Consider the following 19032-nt stretch of genomic DNA (forward strand, 5'->3'; position numbering starts at 1 on the left):
ATTCTCCTGCCGTAGCCTCCAGAGTAGCTGGGATTACAGGCATGCACCACCACACCCAGCTGATTTTGTATTTTTAGTAGAGAGGAGGTTTCTCCATGTTGGTCAGGTTGGTCTCGAACTCCCAACCTCAGGTGAGCCACCACGCTCGGCCTTTCTGTTATTCAATATGTTTGTCTAATCAATTGTGTCTATATTTATTTTATTAAAAGCACTTGGTGAGAGGGCAAAGTGATTGTGATACTTCGGTTTAATCTTTCATTTCTAAGGCTTATCATCGCAGTCTTTTCAGATCTGTTTGGGGAATATACTAGGTGTTGAAAATGGAGATAAATGGAGGTAAAGTCAGGACTTAATTAGTGAGCAATGCCGATAGATCCCAGTAAATCTACCTGACTATGACTTACATAAATAGGGTTTATTTTTCTCACATGAAAACAGCGGGAGAGGAAATACATATTGCAAATCTCTTGGTTAATTTAGAATCTATATTGACTTTACCCAAAATGTATTACTAGCCTACCCATTTACTTCCCTTTTATCTCAAATTAACCTCTCAGTGGCTACCATTGAGAAGTCACAGGAATGTATCCATAAATGGATTTTGAGTATGTATACTGTATAATTTTCGTTAAAAAATTTTTAAATGTGATATAAAATAGGAATGGTCATTTAAGGAATTCAGTGCTATTTTTCTTCTAAATACAGTTGTCACTTCATCTTTTAACTATTAGAAATTTAGAATTGTGTCTTAAAATGTCCAACTCATAGATTTTGAAAATAACAAAATCTTTTTGTTATTTTTTTTTGACTTGTATTCAGTAAGTGACTTAGAATTGTTATCTTCTTGGTGAGTTGAATTTTTTATCAATCTATAATTACCTCTTTACTTCTAGTAATGTTTTTTTCTATTTTGTCTGATATTAATATAGCTATATCAGTTTTCTTTTGGTTATTTGCATTGTATGGGGTTTTCCATTGTTTCACTTTTCACTATTCTGTGTCCTAAGGCTTTAGGCCTGTTTCTTATAAATAGCTTGTACTTGGACTTTTTTTTAATGATTCATTTTGATAATTTTTATCTTAATGAATTAGTTTAGTCTGTTTACATTTATTATTACAAATATGTCTGAATTCACTTTTTACTTTTTAGTTTTGTTCTTTTATTTTGCCTTCCTTCCCCTCTTCCTTTGGATTAAATAAGGCCCCCTTGCTCCCTTTCATTTTTCTCCGAAGAGTATGGAAGTTACATGTTTTATTTGTTTTTCTAATGCTTATCCTTAAAATGTTAGTATATTAAATTTAAGGTCTGAAGCTAAGCATTATCTTTATTCTCCTCTCTACCAATGTAACAACCTTGGAACACTTAACTCCTGTGCCCCCATTCTCAATTATAGTCTGTTGTTGTCCGGTGTTTTTTATCTCTATTTTAAACCTACAGATTGTGCATTACTAATTGCCCGGTTCATGCTTCTGTAGTTTTACATGCATATTTACCATTGTTTTTGTTCAGTACTCCTTCTTACGTGTCATGTCCTTGTTACAGAATTATTTTCTCTTTCCTGAAGAATATCCTTTAGAAGTTTCCTCTGATCAGGGTTGGATGATGATAAACCACCTCTGTCTTTGTCTGTCTGAACATATCCTTATTTTGCTTTTGCGTCGAAAATCCGTTTTGCTAGATGTTTAATTCTCTCAACATTTTGAAGATTATCCAAACAAATGCAAAGGGCCAGGGAGTATGCACCAGACTTGCTGGAGTGCTCAGGGGTGTTGGGGGGTACCTCACAGAGAAAGTTCAGTGATAGTTGTGCCCTGTCCCCCTGGGGCAAAGTTCAGCTACCTGGCTGGGCCAGCTTCAGACTGCAGGAGAAACCAACACTCCAGGGAGTGACCGGGGCCAGAGTACACTAGGATCATACTGTGATGGAACCTTGGGTCACTCAGCTCAGCATTTGTGGCTGCAGGATATCCTCACCCCCTTGTTGGCTTGACTGGGCTAAGTCTGTATAATGTGGCAGGGGAAACGCCAGCCTTTTTCCTGGCATGGCTAGGGAACTGGGATTCAAGCCTTGTGGTTGATGAGGTTTGATTACCTTAAACACAGTCATAGCAGTTTTCCCTGAAGCTTTGCAGGAGGCCACCTTTTCTTCTGGGAGACCAGCCTGCAACAAACCAATATTGTTAAGTCTAATTGTTCTTTGTAGGTAATCTGTCTTTTCTCTGGCTGCTTTTAAGATCTCCTTTCTGTAGTGTTTTGCTGTCTAGATATAGATTTTTTTTTTTCTTCATCTATCCTGCTTCAACTTCCTAAGGCTGAAATAGTTTTGGAAAATTTGGATCCAAGCTGAGCTAAGGCTAGAACAAATGTTCTCTGATCTAAGTCCAACCTCTTTTCCACTGTACCATACTGCTTCTATTTTAAGTACTAGGTTGTGGGCTACTGGCCAGTGCTTATTTTTATGGTATCCTTGAAGTTTAGACTGAGTCAGGAATGAATGAAGCCTGTTTTATGTAGATATCAGAACCTTCTTAGTCAAAGTGTGGGCCACAGGCCAGCAGTGCATGTGTGCCTGAAGCTTGTTAGAAATGCACATTCTTAGGCCTCACCCTGGAGCTGCTGCCTCGGAATGTGCATTTTAACAAGATCCCCAGATGACTGGGTGCACATTAACCTTTGTGAAGTGCTGTTCTAGATAACAGTATTCAGCATTCATCTTGATTTTTTATCTGTTTGTCCCTTCCAACTCAACTTCCTTCTTTAACTTCTTGATAGTACATATAAAAAGCCTCGTAGAAGCCTCCTGCCCCGCACTATGACCCTTGATGAGGAAACTGGAGCACTTTGAGAGCATAGATGACGTTTTTACCATTTCTTCTATAAATTGCTGAGACTTGAAAATACAATTACTGACTTTATGGATGGTGTCAGTGAAAGGGATTTTGATATCTGAACCATCTTGGCTGGAAGTCACTGCATCTCACATAGTCAGGGAGAATGTAATTTTCTAGAGTGTAGCGGAGTGATAGAAAGCTTTAACCTAATTACTGAGGGGAAGGGCTAAAAAGATCAGAAGAAAGAGTGAAATTGTTTAAATTCATGAGAACTCTTTCTGGGAGGGAAGAAGGGCCGGTAATTTATAGGTGAAAACAACTGGTACAGGAACTAGAAATGTATTTAGTCCTGCAGATGTCTCTCTGCAAATATGTAGAACATGGATAATAAAATGAGCTGGGTCTTTTAACAGAAAAGGATTAATGTGTGTTTTAGGTGTCACTGGAGTTGGGTAAGATAACACCCAAGTTTGGAATCTAGTGTGAAAAGCTGCAGACCTATTGAAAAGGAAGGACCTACTAGGAGGTGAGGCAGTGGGCTTTGAATGTTAAGAAGGTATACATCTGAAGGGGAATCCATGAAACCCCGGGAGAAAAACCCAGAGAACACAATTGGAAGGAGGAACAAAGATAACATGATTGTGTTCTTTTGTTACAGGCCACATTAAGTGGGTGGAAGAAATGGTGGCTGTGTACCTGGTGTAAATGAGAGAACAGGAAGTGGCAATAGAGATACTGGCTGAAATGCTTAATGAAATCTAAGTACAGTTTATTGACTTCCTTTGTTAAAGTTTTAATTTATCCTAAACTTGAGAACTTTACTTAATGCTGAATATTAAAGACAGATTATTAACCAAGTAGCAATGAAATGAACCGTCAGAAAAAGCAGTCATATCAGGTCGTTTATTGCTGGAGCTCAGGAGAGTTGAGAGGGATCCTGTCATACATAGAACCTAGATTTTTAAGAAAGCAGATATTGGAAGTTCCAAGGAACAAAAAAGATAGGTGCTGTTACTGCACAGTTTGGAAAGCATATTGACCCAGGAAGTTTGTGAAACTGTCAAAAATATAATTAAGAACATCTAATCCAAATGATCTTTTGTGAGGAGTTACAGAAAATCAGGCAAGCTTACATGTTGGAAGGAAGCTAAAAAAGAAAAAGAAAATCAGGCTAGCAAATAAAGAATGGTTGTACTGGTAGTATTTCTCTGAGTTTATAATTAGTCGTTTTAATATAAAACAAGAAGGTTATATATAGTTAATTTCAAAAGGATTAAAGCCCCAAATGAGTGGAAACTTTGAAAAATGGTACAGATTAAAAAAATAAAAACAAGAAAACTTCTAAAGTTGCCTTTGGAACTAGGAAGTACTGGGCTGCTGCCTAGGCCTAGCCTGGTACCAGGCGTAACTTTAATTTATGACAGAGAAAGCTCTTATTCTATATTCTATTAATAATACTAACCTTCAGACTGAAAGAGATAGGATGAACTTTTGCAAAATGGGTGAAGATGCAAAGGGTACCCACGTGCTTATGTCTCCTGGCGTAAAATCCTGGGAGAGTTTGAGTGTAGAACCACAGAATTATTTCATTGATCTAGGAACTTTGAAAGGTGCTGAAAGAACATATGTGCATAAATAGGTTTAATGCAAATTCTAGATCAGACAGATTATTTATAAACCACTAGAAGAGGAAGTTGTTGTCACCAGTCCCCAGCATGAACGTCATGCTGCTAATCTCGTCTCTTTTGACAGAGTTCTGACTATGTTTGAGGTCAGGTAAAATGCAGGAAAGTCAGGAAAAGACAGTAGATTTAATTCATCTGAACTTTGGCAGAGGAGAAGGTTTGCTTTGGTGAAGACTTCATAGCACAATTGAGAAAGGGGAAGTTAGTTTAGATGGAGTAATAATGTTTGAATGACTCTCTTCAGAGATTGTTTATGTTAGTCTATTTTTATTTTGCTATAAAGAAATATCTGAGACTTGGTAATTCAAGAGAGTTTAATTGGCTCACAGTTCTGCAGGCTGTACAGGAAGGAAGGATGGCACTGGCATGTGCTTGGCTTCTGGTGAAGCCTCAGGGAGCTTTTTACTCATGGTTGAAGATGAAGTGGGAGTGGGTACATCACATGGCAAGAGAGGGAGCAAGAGAGAGGAGGAGGAGGTCCCAGACTCTTTTAAACAACCAGATCTCGTGTGAACTAACTGAGCATGAACTCGCTTATTTCCAAGGGGGTGGTGCTGAGGCATTCATGAGGGATCTGCCCCCATCATCCAGTCACCTCCCACTGGACCCTCCTTTCAACATTGATAATTCCATTTTAACATGAGATTTGGAGGGGACAAACATCCAGACTATATCATTCTGCCCCTGACCCCCTTAACCTCATGTTCTTACATTGGAAAATACAATCATTTCTTCCCAATAGTCCCCCAAAGTCTTCACTTATTTCAACATCAAGTCCAAAGTCCTAAGTCTCATCTTAAACGCATTTCTTTCCACCTATGAGCCTGTAAAATCAAAACAATTTATCTACTTTCAAGATACAGTGGTGGTACAGGCATTGGGTAAACATTCCCATTCGAAAGGGAGAAATCTGCCAAAAGAAAGGGGCGGTAGACCCCACTGAAGTCTGAAACCCAGTAGGGCAGTCATTAAATCTTAATGCTCCAAAATAATCTCCTATGACTCCTTGTCCCATACCCAGGGCACAGTGGTATAAGAAGTGGGCTCCTAAGGCCTTAGGCAGCTCTGCCTCTGCGGCTTTGAAGGGTGCAGCCCACATGGCTGCTCTCACAGGTTGGAGTTGAGTGCCAGCAGCTTTTCCATGCTGAGGCTGCAAGTTGCTGATGGCTCTACCATTGTTGAGTCTAGAGGGCGGTGGCCCCCTTCCCACAGCTCCACTTGGTGGGGACTCCGTGTGGGGGCTCCAGCCCGCTTCTCCCTTTCACACTGCCGTCGTAGAGGTTCTCTGTATGGGCTCCATCCTTGCCTGGGATCCCAGGCCTTTTCACACATCCTCTGAAATCTAGGAGGAAGCTGCCAAGACTCCTTCATGCTTGCATTCTGTGCACCTGCAGACCTAACACCACATGGAAGCTGCCCAGGCTAATGTTTTGTAACCTTTAGAGCAGCAGCGTGAGTTGTACTTGTGGCCCTTTGAGCCATGGCTGGAGGTGGGGCAGCGGGTCTGCTGGGAGCAGTGTCCCTAGGCTGTGTTGGGCAGTAGGAACCTGGGCTTGGCCCCCTAAGTCCTTCTTTCCTCTCCTAGGCCCTCTGTGATGGGAGGGACATCCTGAAAACTTCTGAAATGCCTTTGAGGCCTTTTCCCCATTGTTTTGGATATTAGCCCTTGGCAACCTTTCAGTCATGCTCATCTCTCTAGCAAGCAATTACTCCATAGCTTACTCCCCCGGCTTGAATTCCTCTCCTGAAAATGCTTTTTCTTTCTCTGCCACAGGGCCAGGCTGCAAATTTCCCAAACTTTTATGTTCTGCTTTCCTTTTAAATGTAAGTTTCAACTTTAAGTCATTTATTTGTTCCTGTATCTGATTGTTGGCTTTTAGAAGCAGCCAGACCAGTTCTGGAACACTTAGCTGCTTAGAAATTTCTTCTGCCACATGCCCTACCTAAGTCCTTACTCTTATGTTCAACCTTCCACAGATCCCTAGGAACATAGACACAGATGCAGCCAAGTTCTTTGCTAGTTTGTAACAAGGGCGACCTTTGCTTGAGTTCCCATTAATTTCCTCACTTCCATCTGAGACCATGTCAGCCTGGCCTTCACTGTCCATATTCCTATCTGCATTTTGGTCACAACCATTTAACCATTTGCTGAGAAGTTCCAAACTTTCCTTTGTCTTCCTGTCCTCTTCTGAGTCCCCCAAACTCTTCCAACCTCTGCCTGTTACCCTGTTCCAAAGCTGCTTCCACGTCTCTACGTATATTCGTAATAAAATGCCCTATTCCTTGGTGCCAATTTTATGTCTTAGTCTGTTTTTGTTTTGCTATAAAGAAATACCTGAGGCTGGGTAATTTACAATGGAAAGAGGCTTAATTGGCTCATGGTTCTGCAGGTTGTACAGGAAGCAAGGCACCAGCATCTGCTTGGTTTCTGGTAAGCCTCAGGGAGCTTTTACTCATGGCAGAAAGTGAAGCGGGAGCAGGTGTATCCCATGGCAAGAGACAGAGCAGGAGAGAGAAAGGGAAAGTCCCAGACCCTTTTAAACAACCAGAGTTTGAGTGAACAGTTTGTGAACTCATTTATCACTAAGGGGATGGTGCTGAGTCATTCATGAGGGATCTACCCCCATGATCCAATCACCTCTTACCAGGCCTCCACCTCCAACACTGGGAATCACATTTCAACATGAAATATGGAGGGGACAGAACATCCAAACTATATGACCATCCAATGTATTACTGGGGAAATGTTTCCAGTGGTGAGTAGTAGTACTGTGATCTTGCCTTGTCTATAACAGTTTTCTTAATTTCTTCCTTATTTCAGAAATCATTTTCAGAAGCTTCTTAAAAATGCCCTGTTTAATTAAATCAACTCTCTAGTAGGGGCACTATAGTCTAGCTTCATTCAAGGCTGGTGTTGGGGTATTGAGAGTAGAGGTGGCAAATATACAGCAGTCCTGTGCTTTCCTTTGCCTCTGCACACATCACGAAGGTGTCATGGCATCACAGCACTTCCTCCCAAGGTGCTTGGGTTACACTTCTTATCACAGTGTAGTCTGTTAGAGAAAGCATTGACTAGCAAAACCTTCTGGATCCACTGTAAATATTGTTCATCAGCCGAGTGTTGAGTAGTTGTTGAGCGGAATGCAGGGTTACTCTAGCTATTTTAAGTTCTGGTTAAGTGTTGTACAGTGGGCTTTAAAATTTAGGTGACGTGAGAATAGGAAAACATCTTTTTAGGATTGTTGAGTTGCTCAATGAGGATACTTCTTTACAGAGAATGAAACCACACCTCTGCAAAGGAGGATTAAACTAGGAATATGTAGGGGTAGGGCTAAGAGTCTTTTAAAGAAATAATTTACAGTCAGATACAATACCAATGGATGAGACTATCCAATTACAAAATGGTGATTTTAATTTTTTTTAAAGCATGGACCCTTGTAATACGTAAAATGTAGTTTGAAAATCATTGTTCTGAAAATCATGAAACTTAATTGTAATAATTTTTACATAGAAAAATTTTAAAGCGGATATAACAACACTTTAGTAAAAAGAAAATATAGACTTAGAAAAGTTTCTTAATCCTTTAACTTCGAACAATATGATTTGGTTATATCCCTTAACTATGTGTTTTACATTTCTTGCAAAATATGCATATTGATAAATTAAGGAGGCTATAATTAATTCACTTACCAAAATGATGACTTTAGTTCTAAAATAGTTGATATGATTATATTTTAATAATTATATGGAAGAGTTGTCTCTGAAGGCTATTGTGCTTCATAGAAATGAAATTACGCCCTTGTCTTGTTGAAGAATACTTACTTTATTCTTCCCTCTCTATAAGAGAAGGAGTGAGAAGATTAGGAAAGAGAAGGAAGGATGCGTAGCTCCAATTCTGTCTTGTGATTATATTGAAATTCAGATTAAGTATTGATAATGTACATTTTGTTTTGCCCTCCGGCAGTTTAGCCTGTAATTGATTCTTGTTCATGGATTTAAATATGGAGAACAGGTCAATACAAGTTACCGATTAGGATGGTATAACTGGTTTTTGCTATCATTTTTAATTTTTTGAGTTACTTTTCTTTTGGTTCAGATGATGATGATAATGATGATGATGATGATTACTATTTTGAGACGGAGTCTTGCTCTTGTCGCCCAGGCTAGAGTGCAGTGGTATGATCTCGGTTCACTGCAACCTCTGCTTCCCAGGTTCAAGCAATTCTCCTGCCTCAGCCTCCTGAGTAGCTGGGATTATAGGTGCCTGCCACCACACCTGGCTAATTTTTGTACTTTTAGTAGAGGTGGGGTTTCACCATGTTGGCCAGGCTGGTCTCGAACTCCTGACCTCAGGCAAACTGCCTGCCTCGGCCTCCCAAAGTGTTGGGATTACAGGTGTGAGCCACTGCACCCGGCCTATTTTTTTTTTTAATGAGCATCTCTTCTGGTGTCATGAATATAACTTCTTCTTTGTAGGGACATTAATTATAACCTTTTGACCTTTTCTTCTGTTCCCTGCATTGTGTTTAGTCCTTCAAGTTGCATTCTTCCTGCTTGCCTTGGCTTTGTTCTTTCATCCTAGAGGGTGTGATCATGGGCTATTCATTCATATTTAAATGTGAAGCATGTAATTCTGTGTCACTGGGAATGGGCCATTTCGGTTGAGTTTCACTAGTAGAGAGACCTGGCTTTTTCTCTGAGGCTATTTAGTTTTTTCTAAAACTAATGTACCAGACTCCTGCCTGGAGTGATACATGGATGAAGCTGGAAACCATAATTCTCAGCAAACTAGTGTTCATCTATTTTATGTTTTGCATAATCATCCTCTTTTCACACTACAGTCCTGCTCTCCACCATCTCCACCTTTTTTTTTTTTTTTTTTTTTTTAGAAAAACCACATGCCAGAGTGCAGTAGGGGTAACCCATCAGGAAAAGAATTGGGGGCCACTGCCCTCATTTACTTTTAATCACCCCTCATGCTTTACAAACCCTGTCCTTTTGGTACCTGATACTGCAATTTCTTTCTTTTTTTTTTTTTTTTAATTTAAGTTCTAGGGTACATGTGCAGAATGTGCAGGTTTGTTACATAGGTATACAGGTGCCATGGTGGTTTGCTACGCCCATCAACCCGTCATCTATATTAGGTATTTCTCCTAATGCTATCCCTCCCCTAGCTCCCACCCCGCAAAAGGCCCCCATGTGTGATATTCCTTGCCCTGTGTCCATGTGTTCTCATTGTTCAATTCCCACCTATGAATGAGAACATGCAGTGCTTGGTTTTCTGTTCTTGTGTTGGTTTGCTGAGAATGATGGTTTCCAGCTTCATCCATGTCCCTGCAAAGGACATGAATTCATCCTTTTTTATGGCTGCATAGTATTCCATGGTCTACATGTGCCACATTTTCTTTATCCAGTCTATCATTGATGGGCATTTGAGTTGGTTCCAAGTCTTTGCTATTGTGAACAGTGCCGCATTAAACATACATGTACATGTGTCTTTATAGTAGAATGATTTATAATCCTTTTGGTATACACCCAGTAATGGGATTGCTGGGTCAAATGGTATTTCTAGTTCTAGATCCTTGAGGAATTACTACACTGTCTTCCACAATGGTTGAACTAATTTACACTCCCACCAACAGTGTAAAAGCCTTCCTATTTCTGCACATCCTCTCCAGCACCTGATACTGCAGTTTCTGAACTTTTTGAAAGTACCGTGACTTGAACTGGTTTTCTCCTGAGTGGTGCCTTCTCTGGAGGCATCTGAAGTTCTGATTTCTGAGCACTGCTTATTCCTCGCCGTCTACTTTCCATTTCTCACAGATTTGTTCATGTCTCTTCTCTGCTTTAATCTCTCTCCAATTTGCTTTAGCCTGTGGGTTTTACCATTTAAAAATAGTTTTATTCACATTGTAGTGGTGTTTCAAGAGGCAGTAAAATAAGCATATATGTGTAATCTGCCATGTTTAATGTAAATTAACACACTGGAACTTAAGGTCCATCTCAAGTCCCACACTTTTCATGAAAGCTTTTGCCTGTAACTCTAGATACCATTGATGTTTCCTGGTCCTTATCACAAAACAAAACAAAAAAATGCCTGTTTTCACTTATTTGTCATGTATTTGTTGCTGTAGCCATACAACAAAATTAGTAATTTTTCTTAATATCTTCTCTTGTTTTTAAAAGTTTAAATCACTTACAACTTTAAAAAGAACTATATTTCAATCCCACTCAGTTTAGTTTACTCATTTTACTTATTAAACACCCATTATATAGACAGCATGGGCTGGTTATCCCAGGGGAATATCTAAAGATCTGTCGGCTGGGTGCAGTGGCTCATGCTTGTAATCCCAGCACCACCTCGGGAGGCTGAGGTGGGCGGATCACCTGAGGTTGGGAGTTTGAGACCAGCCTGACCAACATGGAGAAACCCCGTCTCTACTAAAAATACAAAATTAGCCAGGTGTGGTGGCGCATGCCTGTAATCCCAGCTACTTGGGAGGCTGAGGCAGGAGAATTACTTGAACCCGGGAGGCGGAGGTTATGGTGAGCCGAGATTGCGCCATTGCACTCCGGACTGGGCAACAAGAGTGAAAATCCATCTCAAAAAAAAAAAAAAGAACTGTCTCCTAGAGGCATGTGGTCTTGTGGGAGTAACTTAGATAACCATGAGACAGATGTTGGGGGCGGCGGGGGGTATGACAGGGAAGAGGTGGGGAAGCCTAGCATTGTTCAGTCAGGGGAAACAAATGACCAAAATTTCCTAAGTGGGAAAGCTCTGAGCTTTGTTCAGGTAAGGATGTGTTTAACTTCACAAAGTTCAGGGTTTCTGTAAAAGAGTAGTACGTCCACCTGGTGAGCGATTTTATTTTTGCCATAGTAGTTATTTGGACACAAGGCAGGCCCATCTATGTACTTCCTGCCACTGGGTAGAGAGGACTGCCTGGCATGATACACGTTTCATAAGTGTTTGTTAAATTCATGAATGGAAAAACTTCTTGGGATCAGGCGTTTTAAATATATTGCCTTCTTACACTTACTAAAAAATAAACTGAAAGATGTTTTTTTCCCCCCGAATCCAGATTTTCCTTGCTGCTGCTTAACTTGGAGGAGTACTACTTTGAACAGCATAGAGCCAATCACATTTTGCACAAGGGCAGTCACCATGAAAGGTAAGGAAGCTTCGGTATCTCCATGGACAGACAAACCTTTCTGATATTGATACTTTTAAAGTTAAATGTGTGATCATATAAGTGTTAACTAAAGAAAAAAATTAGGCTTTAAAAAAATTAAAGTAAATTTTATTTAGATTTTTATTGAAGGTTGTAACCCAGGGGAGTCTTTTGGAGAGTTTATGCTATGTTTCTTATTTTATCTCCCATGAAGTTTTTTCATCTTTTCTCTTATTAGGGAAGTAATGAGAAGAGTGTATTTAAAAGTTGTAATTGTAACTTGAAACATTTTTCAAAGCTGAAAAGCATTTGTTCTAATTCTGGGGTTGTGGATATCTTAAGCTTGATCGGACTCCAATCCATCCCATCTTTCTTTTCTTGCATCCCTCTTATAGTTATGCAGTATCTTTTGCTCTTGATTATTTGGGTGACAATGTTATAAAGTAATGATTATAAACCACAAGAGTGGTATAAAATCAGCACTTTCAAAATGAATAATGCGATTTGAACTAGAAGCAAGATCTGATTTCTCAATATCTTAGTAACTATTACTCATAACTATAAAAACAGATGGTTTCTTTGACGTTACCTTTTGAAAGCTATGTACAAAAGCGTGTAATGAAGCTTTTTGTTTGCTTAAAATGGCAACTTCTAATTAACTAAGATGAAAATTGTTCCAGCAAAAATGTATCTGCTAATGATTTCCTTTTGGGAGGTTACTTAACAACTATAAGCCATAACTTAGAAAATTCTTTGACAGATAAATCCATTTATTTTTATTCAGGTTTTATCCTTAAAGGATAAAAAACATGTGGTATTTGTTTAAATACAAGCTAAAGTAAAAATTACTTGGTTTTTTTGTTTGGTAGCTTATGACATATCTATTTCCTTGACGTTCAATCAAATTAGACAACTATTCATCCCTGAACACAGCACCTTGCTTTCTTATCTCTGGAATTTTGCTCATCTTCTTCTCCCTCATTCCATATCTTTTTTCCTTCCAACATTCGTCTATCGTATATCATCATAATGCCTTGCTTAAAATTAAATGTACTTGTTTATTATTAAAATACAACTACAGGTAGCAAACTGAAACCTGTTTTTATTATTTTAAAGTAACTATTAGGGCAAAATGGTACAGCCCCATGTAGATGTATTTGGTAATATCTGGTAAGATGACATGTGCATGAACCTACTGATCTAGCACTGCTACTTCCAGGATACAATTTCAAAGAGACACTGGCAAATATATTAATGGACATATGCACAAGGTTGTTTATTATAGCACTACTTGTACTAGCAAAAGACTAGGAACAGTCCTACAGGAGACTGACTGAACTAACTGATAAGGAATGGTCACATGATGGAGTACTATGCAGGTTCAACAAGGAATGAAGATCTTTGTAATGCTGTGATCTGTATATGTATTAAGTATAAAAAGCAAGGGGCTGAATACTGTGTGTCATAAGCTACTTTTGTAAGAAGGGGGCAGATTTATCATTATGTTTTTAAAAATCGGAGGCAAAAACTAAAAGGTAGTGGAGATGGTTATCGACACAGAAGAGGGGAAGGATCAGGAGAACAATATAGAGATGGAACGAGGACTTCTCCAAATGTACCTTATTTTACTTTCGTTTTGGAACCATAGAAATATTTTATAGATTTTTACTACACTTTATCCTAGCTAAAAGGCTGAGAGGCCATCTTTTGTAGATTTTAAATATAGAATTAAATTTAAAAAGAAACAGTAAGGCCAGGTGTGATGGCTCATGCCTGTAATCCCAGTACTTTGGGAGGCCAAGGCTGGCGGATTACTTGAGGTCAGGAGTTAGAGATCAGCCTGGCCAATATAGTGAAACCACGTCTCTACTAAAAATACAAAAATGAGCCGGGTGTGGTGGCGTACCCTTGTAATCCCAGCTACTTGGGAGACGGAGGCAGGAGAATTGCTTGAACTTGGGAGGCAGAGGTTGCAGTGAGCCGAGATTGCGCCACTGTACTCTAGCCTGGGTGACAGAGCAAGACTCTGTCTCAAAAATCAATCAATCAATAAATAAAAATAAAAAAAACCCAGTAAACCCTAAAAATCAAAGACAAAATGAAACAGTTCAGGCGTGGTGGTTCACACTCGTAATCCCAGCACTTTGGTAAGCCAAGGCAGTACAATCTCTTGAGGCCAGGAGTTTGAGACTAGCCTAGTCAACATAGCGAAACTCTGTTTCTATTTATTACAACTAATATTAAAAAATAAAAGACATGAAACAAATGAATTTAATTATAAAGTTGGAGTTAGCCACAGAAAATTATTTTAATCAACTTTACAATATAATAATTTGACTGTGTATCTCTGGTAAGATGAAACAGAATTGCAAAGAAGTTGAAAAATAATGCAAAGTAATTGTAAACTTCCCAGTAACAATATTGTTGTTAATAGTATACTGTTAATATCATTATTTTGAAACTATTTTATACACACATGTACATGTATTTATATAATTGGATAAAACAATTGAGTAAGTATAGCCAAGACTCAGATTTTCCAGTATAAAAGAGACATATACATAATATTCAAGAAATAAAGCCTTTTTCATGACTTTTCTCCCTTTTTCCAGCTTTATTGAGATATAATTGACGAATAAAAATTGTATATATTTAGGGTATACAATGTGATGTTTTGATATATATACACAATGTGAAATGATGACCACAATCAAGGTAATTATCATATCCATCACCTCACAGGTACCTTCTTTTGTGTGTGTGGGAGTAAGAACATATAAGATCTACTTTCTGAGCCAATTTCAAGTGTATGATACCTGTATGGACTGTAGTCAATAGCTCTACATTAAATCTGCAGAACTTATCCTGGATAATGGACAATTTGTGTACTTTACCCAGCATCTCCCCATTTCTTCCACCCATACCCCCTTTAATTTCGTAAAGTTAAACTTATTCTTGCCTGAACAAAGCTCTGAGTTTTCCCACCTAAGGAATTTTCGTAAGTTCCATTCTAGTCTCTTCTTTGAATTCAACTCTTTTTGATTCTACATGAAATCATGTAGTGTTTGTCCTTCTGTGGCTGGCTTATTTTACTTAGCATAATGTCCTCCAAGTCCATCCACATGGCCACAAGTAACAGGATTTCCTTCTTTTTTGAGGCTGAATAATATTCCATTGTGTGTATGTATATATGTCTATTTTTATATGTTTTATATTCATATATATAGTATTTTCTTTATTCATTCGTCTATCAGTGGACACTTAGATTGACCCCAAATCTTGGCTACTGTAAATAATACTGTAATGAACATGAGAGTACAGATATATCTTCAACATACTGATTCCATTTGCTTTGGATGTATACCTAGAAGTGGGATTGCTAGGTAGTATGGTAGTTCTATTTTTAGTTTTTTGAGGAACTTCTGTACTGTTTTCTTTAATGGCTAAACCAATTCACATTCCCACCAGCAGTATATAAGGGTTCTCTTTTCTCCACACTCTTGCCAACATCTGTTATCTTTTGTTTTTTGATAATAGCCATCCTAACAGGTGTGAGGCAATAGCTCAATGTGGTTTTGATTTGCTTTTCTCTGATGATTAAGGCTGCTGAGGATCTTTTCATATGCTTGTTGACCATTTGTATGTCTTCTTCTTCTTCTTCTTCTTTTTTAATTGAAAAGGAGTCTCACTCTGTCACCCAGGCTGGAGTGCAGTGGCATGATCTCTGCTCACTGCAACCTCCGCCTCCTGGGTTCAAGCAATTGCCCTGCCTCAGCCTCCCAAGTAGCTGGGCTTCCAGGTGTGTGCCACCACTTCCGGCTAATTTTTTTGTATTTTTAGTAGAGACAGGTTTTCACCGTGTTAGCCAGGATGGTCTCGATCTCCTGATCTTGTGATCCACCCGCCTCAGCCTCCCAAAGTGCTGGGATTACAGGTGTGGGCCACCGCACCCAGCCATTTGTATGTCTTCTTTTGAGAAATGCCTGTTCAAATCTTCTGCCTGTCTTTTAATAGGCTATTTGTTTTCTTTTTAAACTGTCGAGTTGTTCGAGTTTTTAATGTAGTTTGGATATTAGCCCCTTATCAGAAGTATGATTTTCAAATATTTTCTCCCATTCCATAGGTTGTCTTTTGACCTTGTTAATTATTTTTCTTGCTGTACAGAAGTTTTTTGTTTTATGTAATCCCATTTGTGTATTTTTGCTTATATTGCTTGTGCTTTTGGAGTCATGTCCAAAATATTGCCCAGACCAATGTTGAGAAGCTTTTCCCTATTTTTTCTTTCAGCAGTTTTACAATTTCAGGACTTACATTTAAGTCTTCAGTTCATTTCAAGTAGATTTTTATGTAGGGGATGAGGTAAGCATTCACTTTTATTTTTTCCCACGGGGATATCTAGTTTTTTCAACACCATTTATTAAATAAACTACCCTTTCTTCATTGTGTGTTTTTGGCACCTTTGTGGATGATTAGTTGACTGCATATATGTGGATGTATTTCTGTTTTCTCTATTGTGTTCCATTGGTCTGTATGGCTGTATCGTGCTGTTTTGATTAATGTAGCTTTGTAGCATGTTTTGAAACCAGGTAGTTTGATGCCACCAGTTTTGTTCTTGTTCAAGATTACTTTGGACCGGGCATGGTGGCTCGCACCTGTAATCCCAGCTACTCAGGAGGCTGAGGAGGGAGGATCACTTGAGGCCAGGAGTTGGAGACCAGCCTGAGCAACCTAGCAAGACCCCATCTCTCAAAAAACTAAAAATTAGCTGGGCATGGTGGTGCACACCTGGAGTCACAACTACTCGGAAAACCGAAGCAGGAGGATTGATTGAGCCCATTTTGAGGCTGCAGTGAACTATAATCATGCTACTGCACTTTAGCCTGGGTGACATAGTGAGATCCCATTTCTTAAAATGAAGCAAAACAGATTGCTTTGGGTAGTTTATTTTGTGGTTCCATATCAATGTTAATTTTTTTCTCTTTCTGTTAAAAATGCCATTGGGATTTTAATAGGATTTGCTTTTAATTTGTAGATTGCTTTGGAAAATATGGACATTTTAGCAGTGTTAATTCTTCCAGTCTGTGAACACCAGGTATCTTTCAATTTATTTGTGTTGACTTCAGTTTCTTTTACCAGTGCTTTGTAGTTTTCAGTGTACAGATTTTTTCCCCCCTTGGTTAAATTTATTCCTGTTTTATTTTTCTTTTGGTGCTTTTATAAATTGAATTGTTTCTGTAATTTTTTTTTGGATAGATCATTGTTAGCATATAGAAATGCAATGCTGGTTTTTGTATATTGATTTTGTGTTCTTTAGTTTTACTGAATTTGTTTGTTGGTTTGAATAGTTTTTTTTGGTAGAATCTTTAGGGTTTTTTTAATATATAAAATCTATTATTTGCAAACAGACACAGTTTAATTTTTCCAATTTGGATGCCTTTTCTTTCTTTTACTTGCCAAATTGCTCTGGCCAGGATTTGCAGTACTATGTTGAATAGTAGCGGTAAGAGTGGGCATCTTTGTGTTGCTTTTCTCTTTAAATGACAGTATTTCTTATCCCTATCATTTGAAAAGGTCTAGAAATAACTCAGTAGCAATTGGCACCAAGAATATGGTCTCTTAATACCACTTCCCACTGAAAGGATGGGGGTTCTTTAGAGAAATGGCTGATTCTATGTCAGAGGCAGGAAATGTGTGAGATGAACCTGGGACATCCTGTCATACTGGCAAGTTAGGAAGGTATCAAAGACTACTGTAAATGAATTAAAAGGACGCAGGAGCAAGTAAAAGAGGCTAACACTGGGCCAAAAATGGGACAGTGTAAGCATCAAAACATAATAACCTCTGCAGTGGATTGAAATGTTTCATAAATGTTAAAATTCATGAGTATGTAATTTTATAAGTGTGTGTGTGTGTGTGTGTGTGTGTGTATAATCTTAATCAGTTATCCTCAAAGGATAGGAAGACAACAACTCATTTTTGTGACACTTGATAAAGGTAAAGAATAAAGCATTTTTGTTATTTTCCTTGTACAAATTGTACTTCAGGGTAGCCAAATTGCTGATAAGTAAAGTTGTTCTTTGTTGACAAATTCTAGCTCATAACATAGAATGAATGATAAAATTTCAATGCCTAATGAAAGAATGGATTCACAGCAGGGTTTGGCAAACTACAGCCCTTGGGCCACATCTGAGCTGCCACTTGTTCTTTTAAAGTTTTACTGGAACACAGCCACACCCATTTGTGTACATACTGTGTGTGGCTGCTTTCCCTATAACAGCAAACTTGAATGGTTGTGACCGAGACCATATGGCCCACAAAGCAAAAATATTTAGTGTCTGGCTCTTTACAGAAAGTTAACCAGCCCTTGATCTAGATAGTAATTTTCAATGGCTGCTAAAATCTTTAGGTGAGAGAAGCTGCTGGGAAATTTTGTAATGGATATATGGAGATTGATGTCACCTGATCCTCCCGGTGCCTCTGGATGTGAAGGCAGTACCTGTGCACTACCTCTGAAAGTATTCTTGTCAGAAGATCTTATAAATAATTTGGAAGCAATGCATAGGTTGGAAGAATACCACAGTGATGCGTTCAGCCAAATTCATAATGTGGGAAAATTATTTTAGGTTAAGAGATGTAAAAGACATGTCAACTAAATGTAAAATGGACTTCATTAGGATTTTGATTTGAGGCAACTGGCTATGAAAACACATTTATGAAATAGAAAAATTTCAACACTGACTGTATACATGATAACATTAAGGAATTATTAATTTTTTAGAGTGTGTTCATGATTGGTCACTTTTTAAGAGAGCCTGTCTTCAGAGATTTTTGCTAAAATATTTATGGATAAAGTATATGATGTCAGTAATTTTCTGTGTTATTCAGCAGGGTCTCAGGGGGTTATACATAAGACAAGAATGACCACATATTGACAATTGCAGTTCTAGGCCATTGGTACATGGGAGTTTTCTATTCTATTTGTGTATGTTTAGACATTTCATAAAAGTTTTTATGTTACTATTGGGTAATTTTGGGTATTTGAAAAATAAATGCAGTTAACAACTTGGAAAAATGATATGAAATGATATAAAATTTCAAAAACCCTTTGAGAAAGAATTGCAAACTAAATCATGACCTTCAGTAGGATGGGCCTTCTCAACTATTCAGTACATATATATTGATCACTGAAAATAGAAAGCTAAAGTAAACATTTACTGTGCACAAAAGAACAGGCAGTGTTACTCTGGGGTGGGGTGAGTGTAGGCATTTTCAGTCTGTAAGACTATTTCTCAATGTGATGTTTCTTGGATACATTAAGTTTCTAGCCAATAGACACTGTAAAC

The 19032-nt window shown here is 38.4% G+C and overlaps 1 protein-coding gene across 1 annotated transcript in view; it reads left to right on the forward strand.

Annotated features, from left to right (window-relative positions):
* Positions 1-320: 320 nt before the first annotated feature.
* Positions 321-19032, forward strand: part of NSMAF (neutral sphingomyelinase (N-SMase) activation associated factor) — a 76644-nt gene continuing 57932 nt past the window's right edge. Inside the window, 3 exon segments of the mRNA XM_011982192.1 lie at positions 321-336; positions 3948-4020; positions 11600-11689. Of these exon segments, the coding sequence (XP_011837582.1) occupies positions 321-336; positions 3948-4020; positions 11600-11689 (179 nt within the window).

Source organism: Mandrillus leucophaeus, unplaced genomic scaffold (genome assembly GCF_000951045.1).
Source record: "Mandrillus leucophaeus isolate KB7577 unplaced genomic scaffold, Mleu.le_1.0 Scaffold236, whole genome shotgun sequence".
Lineage (NCBI taxonomy): Eukaryota > Metazoa > Chordata > Mammalia > Primates > Cercopithecidae > Mandrillus > Mandrillus leucophaeus.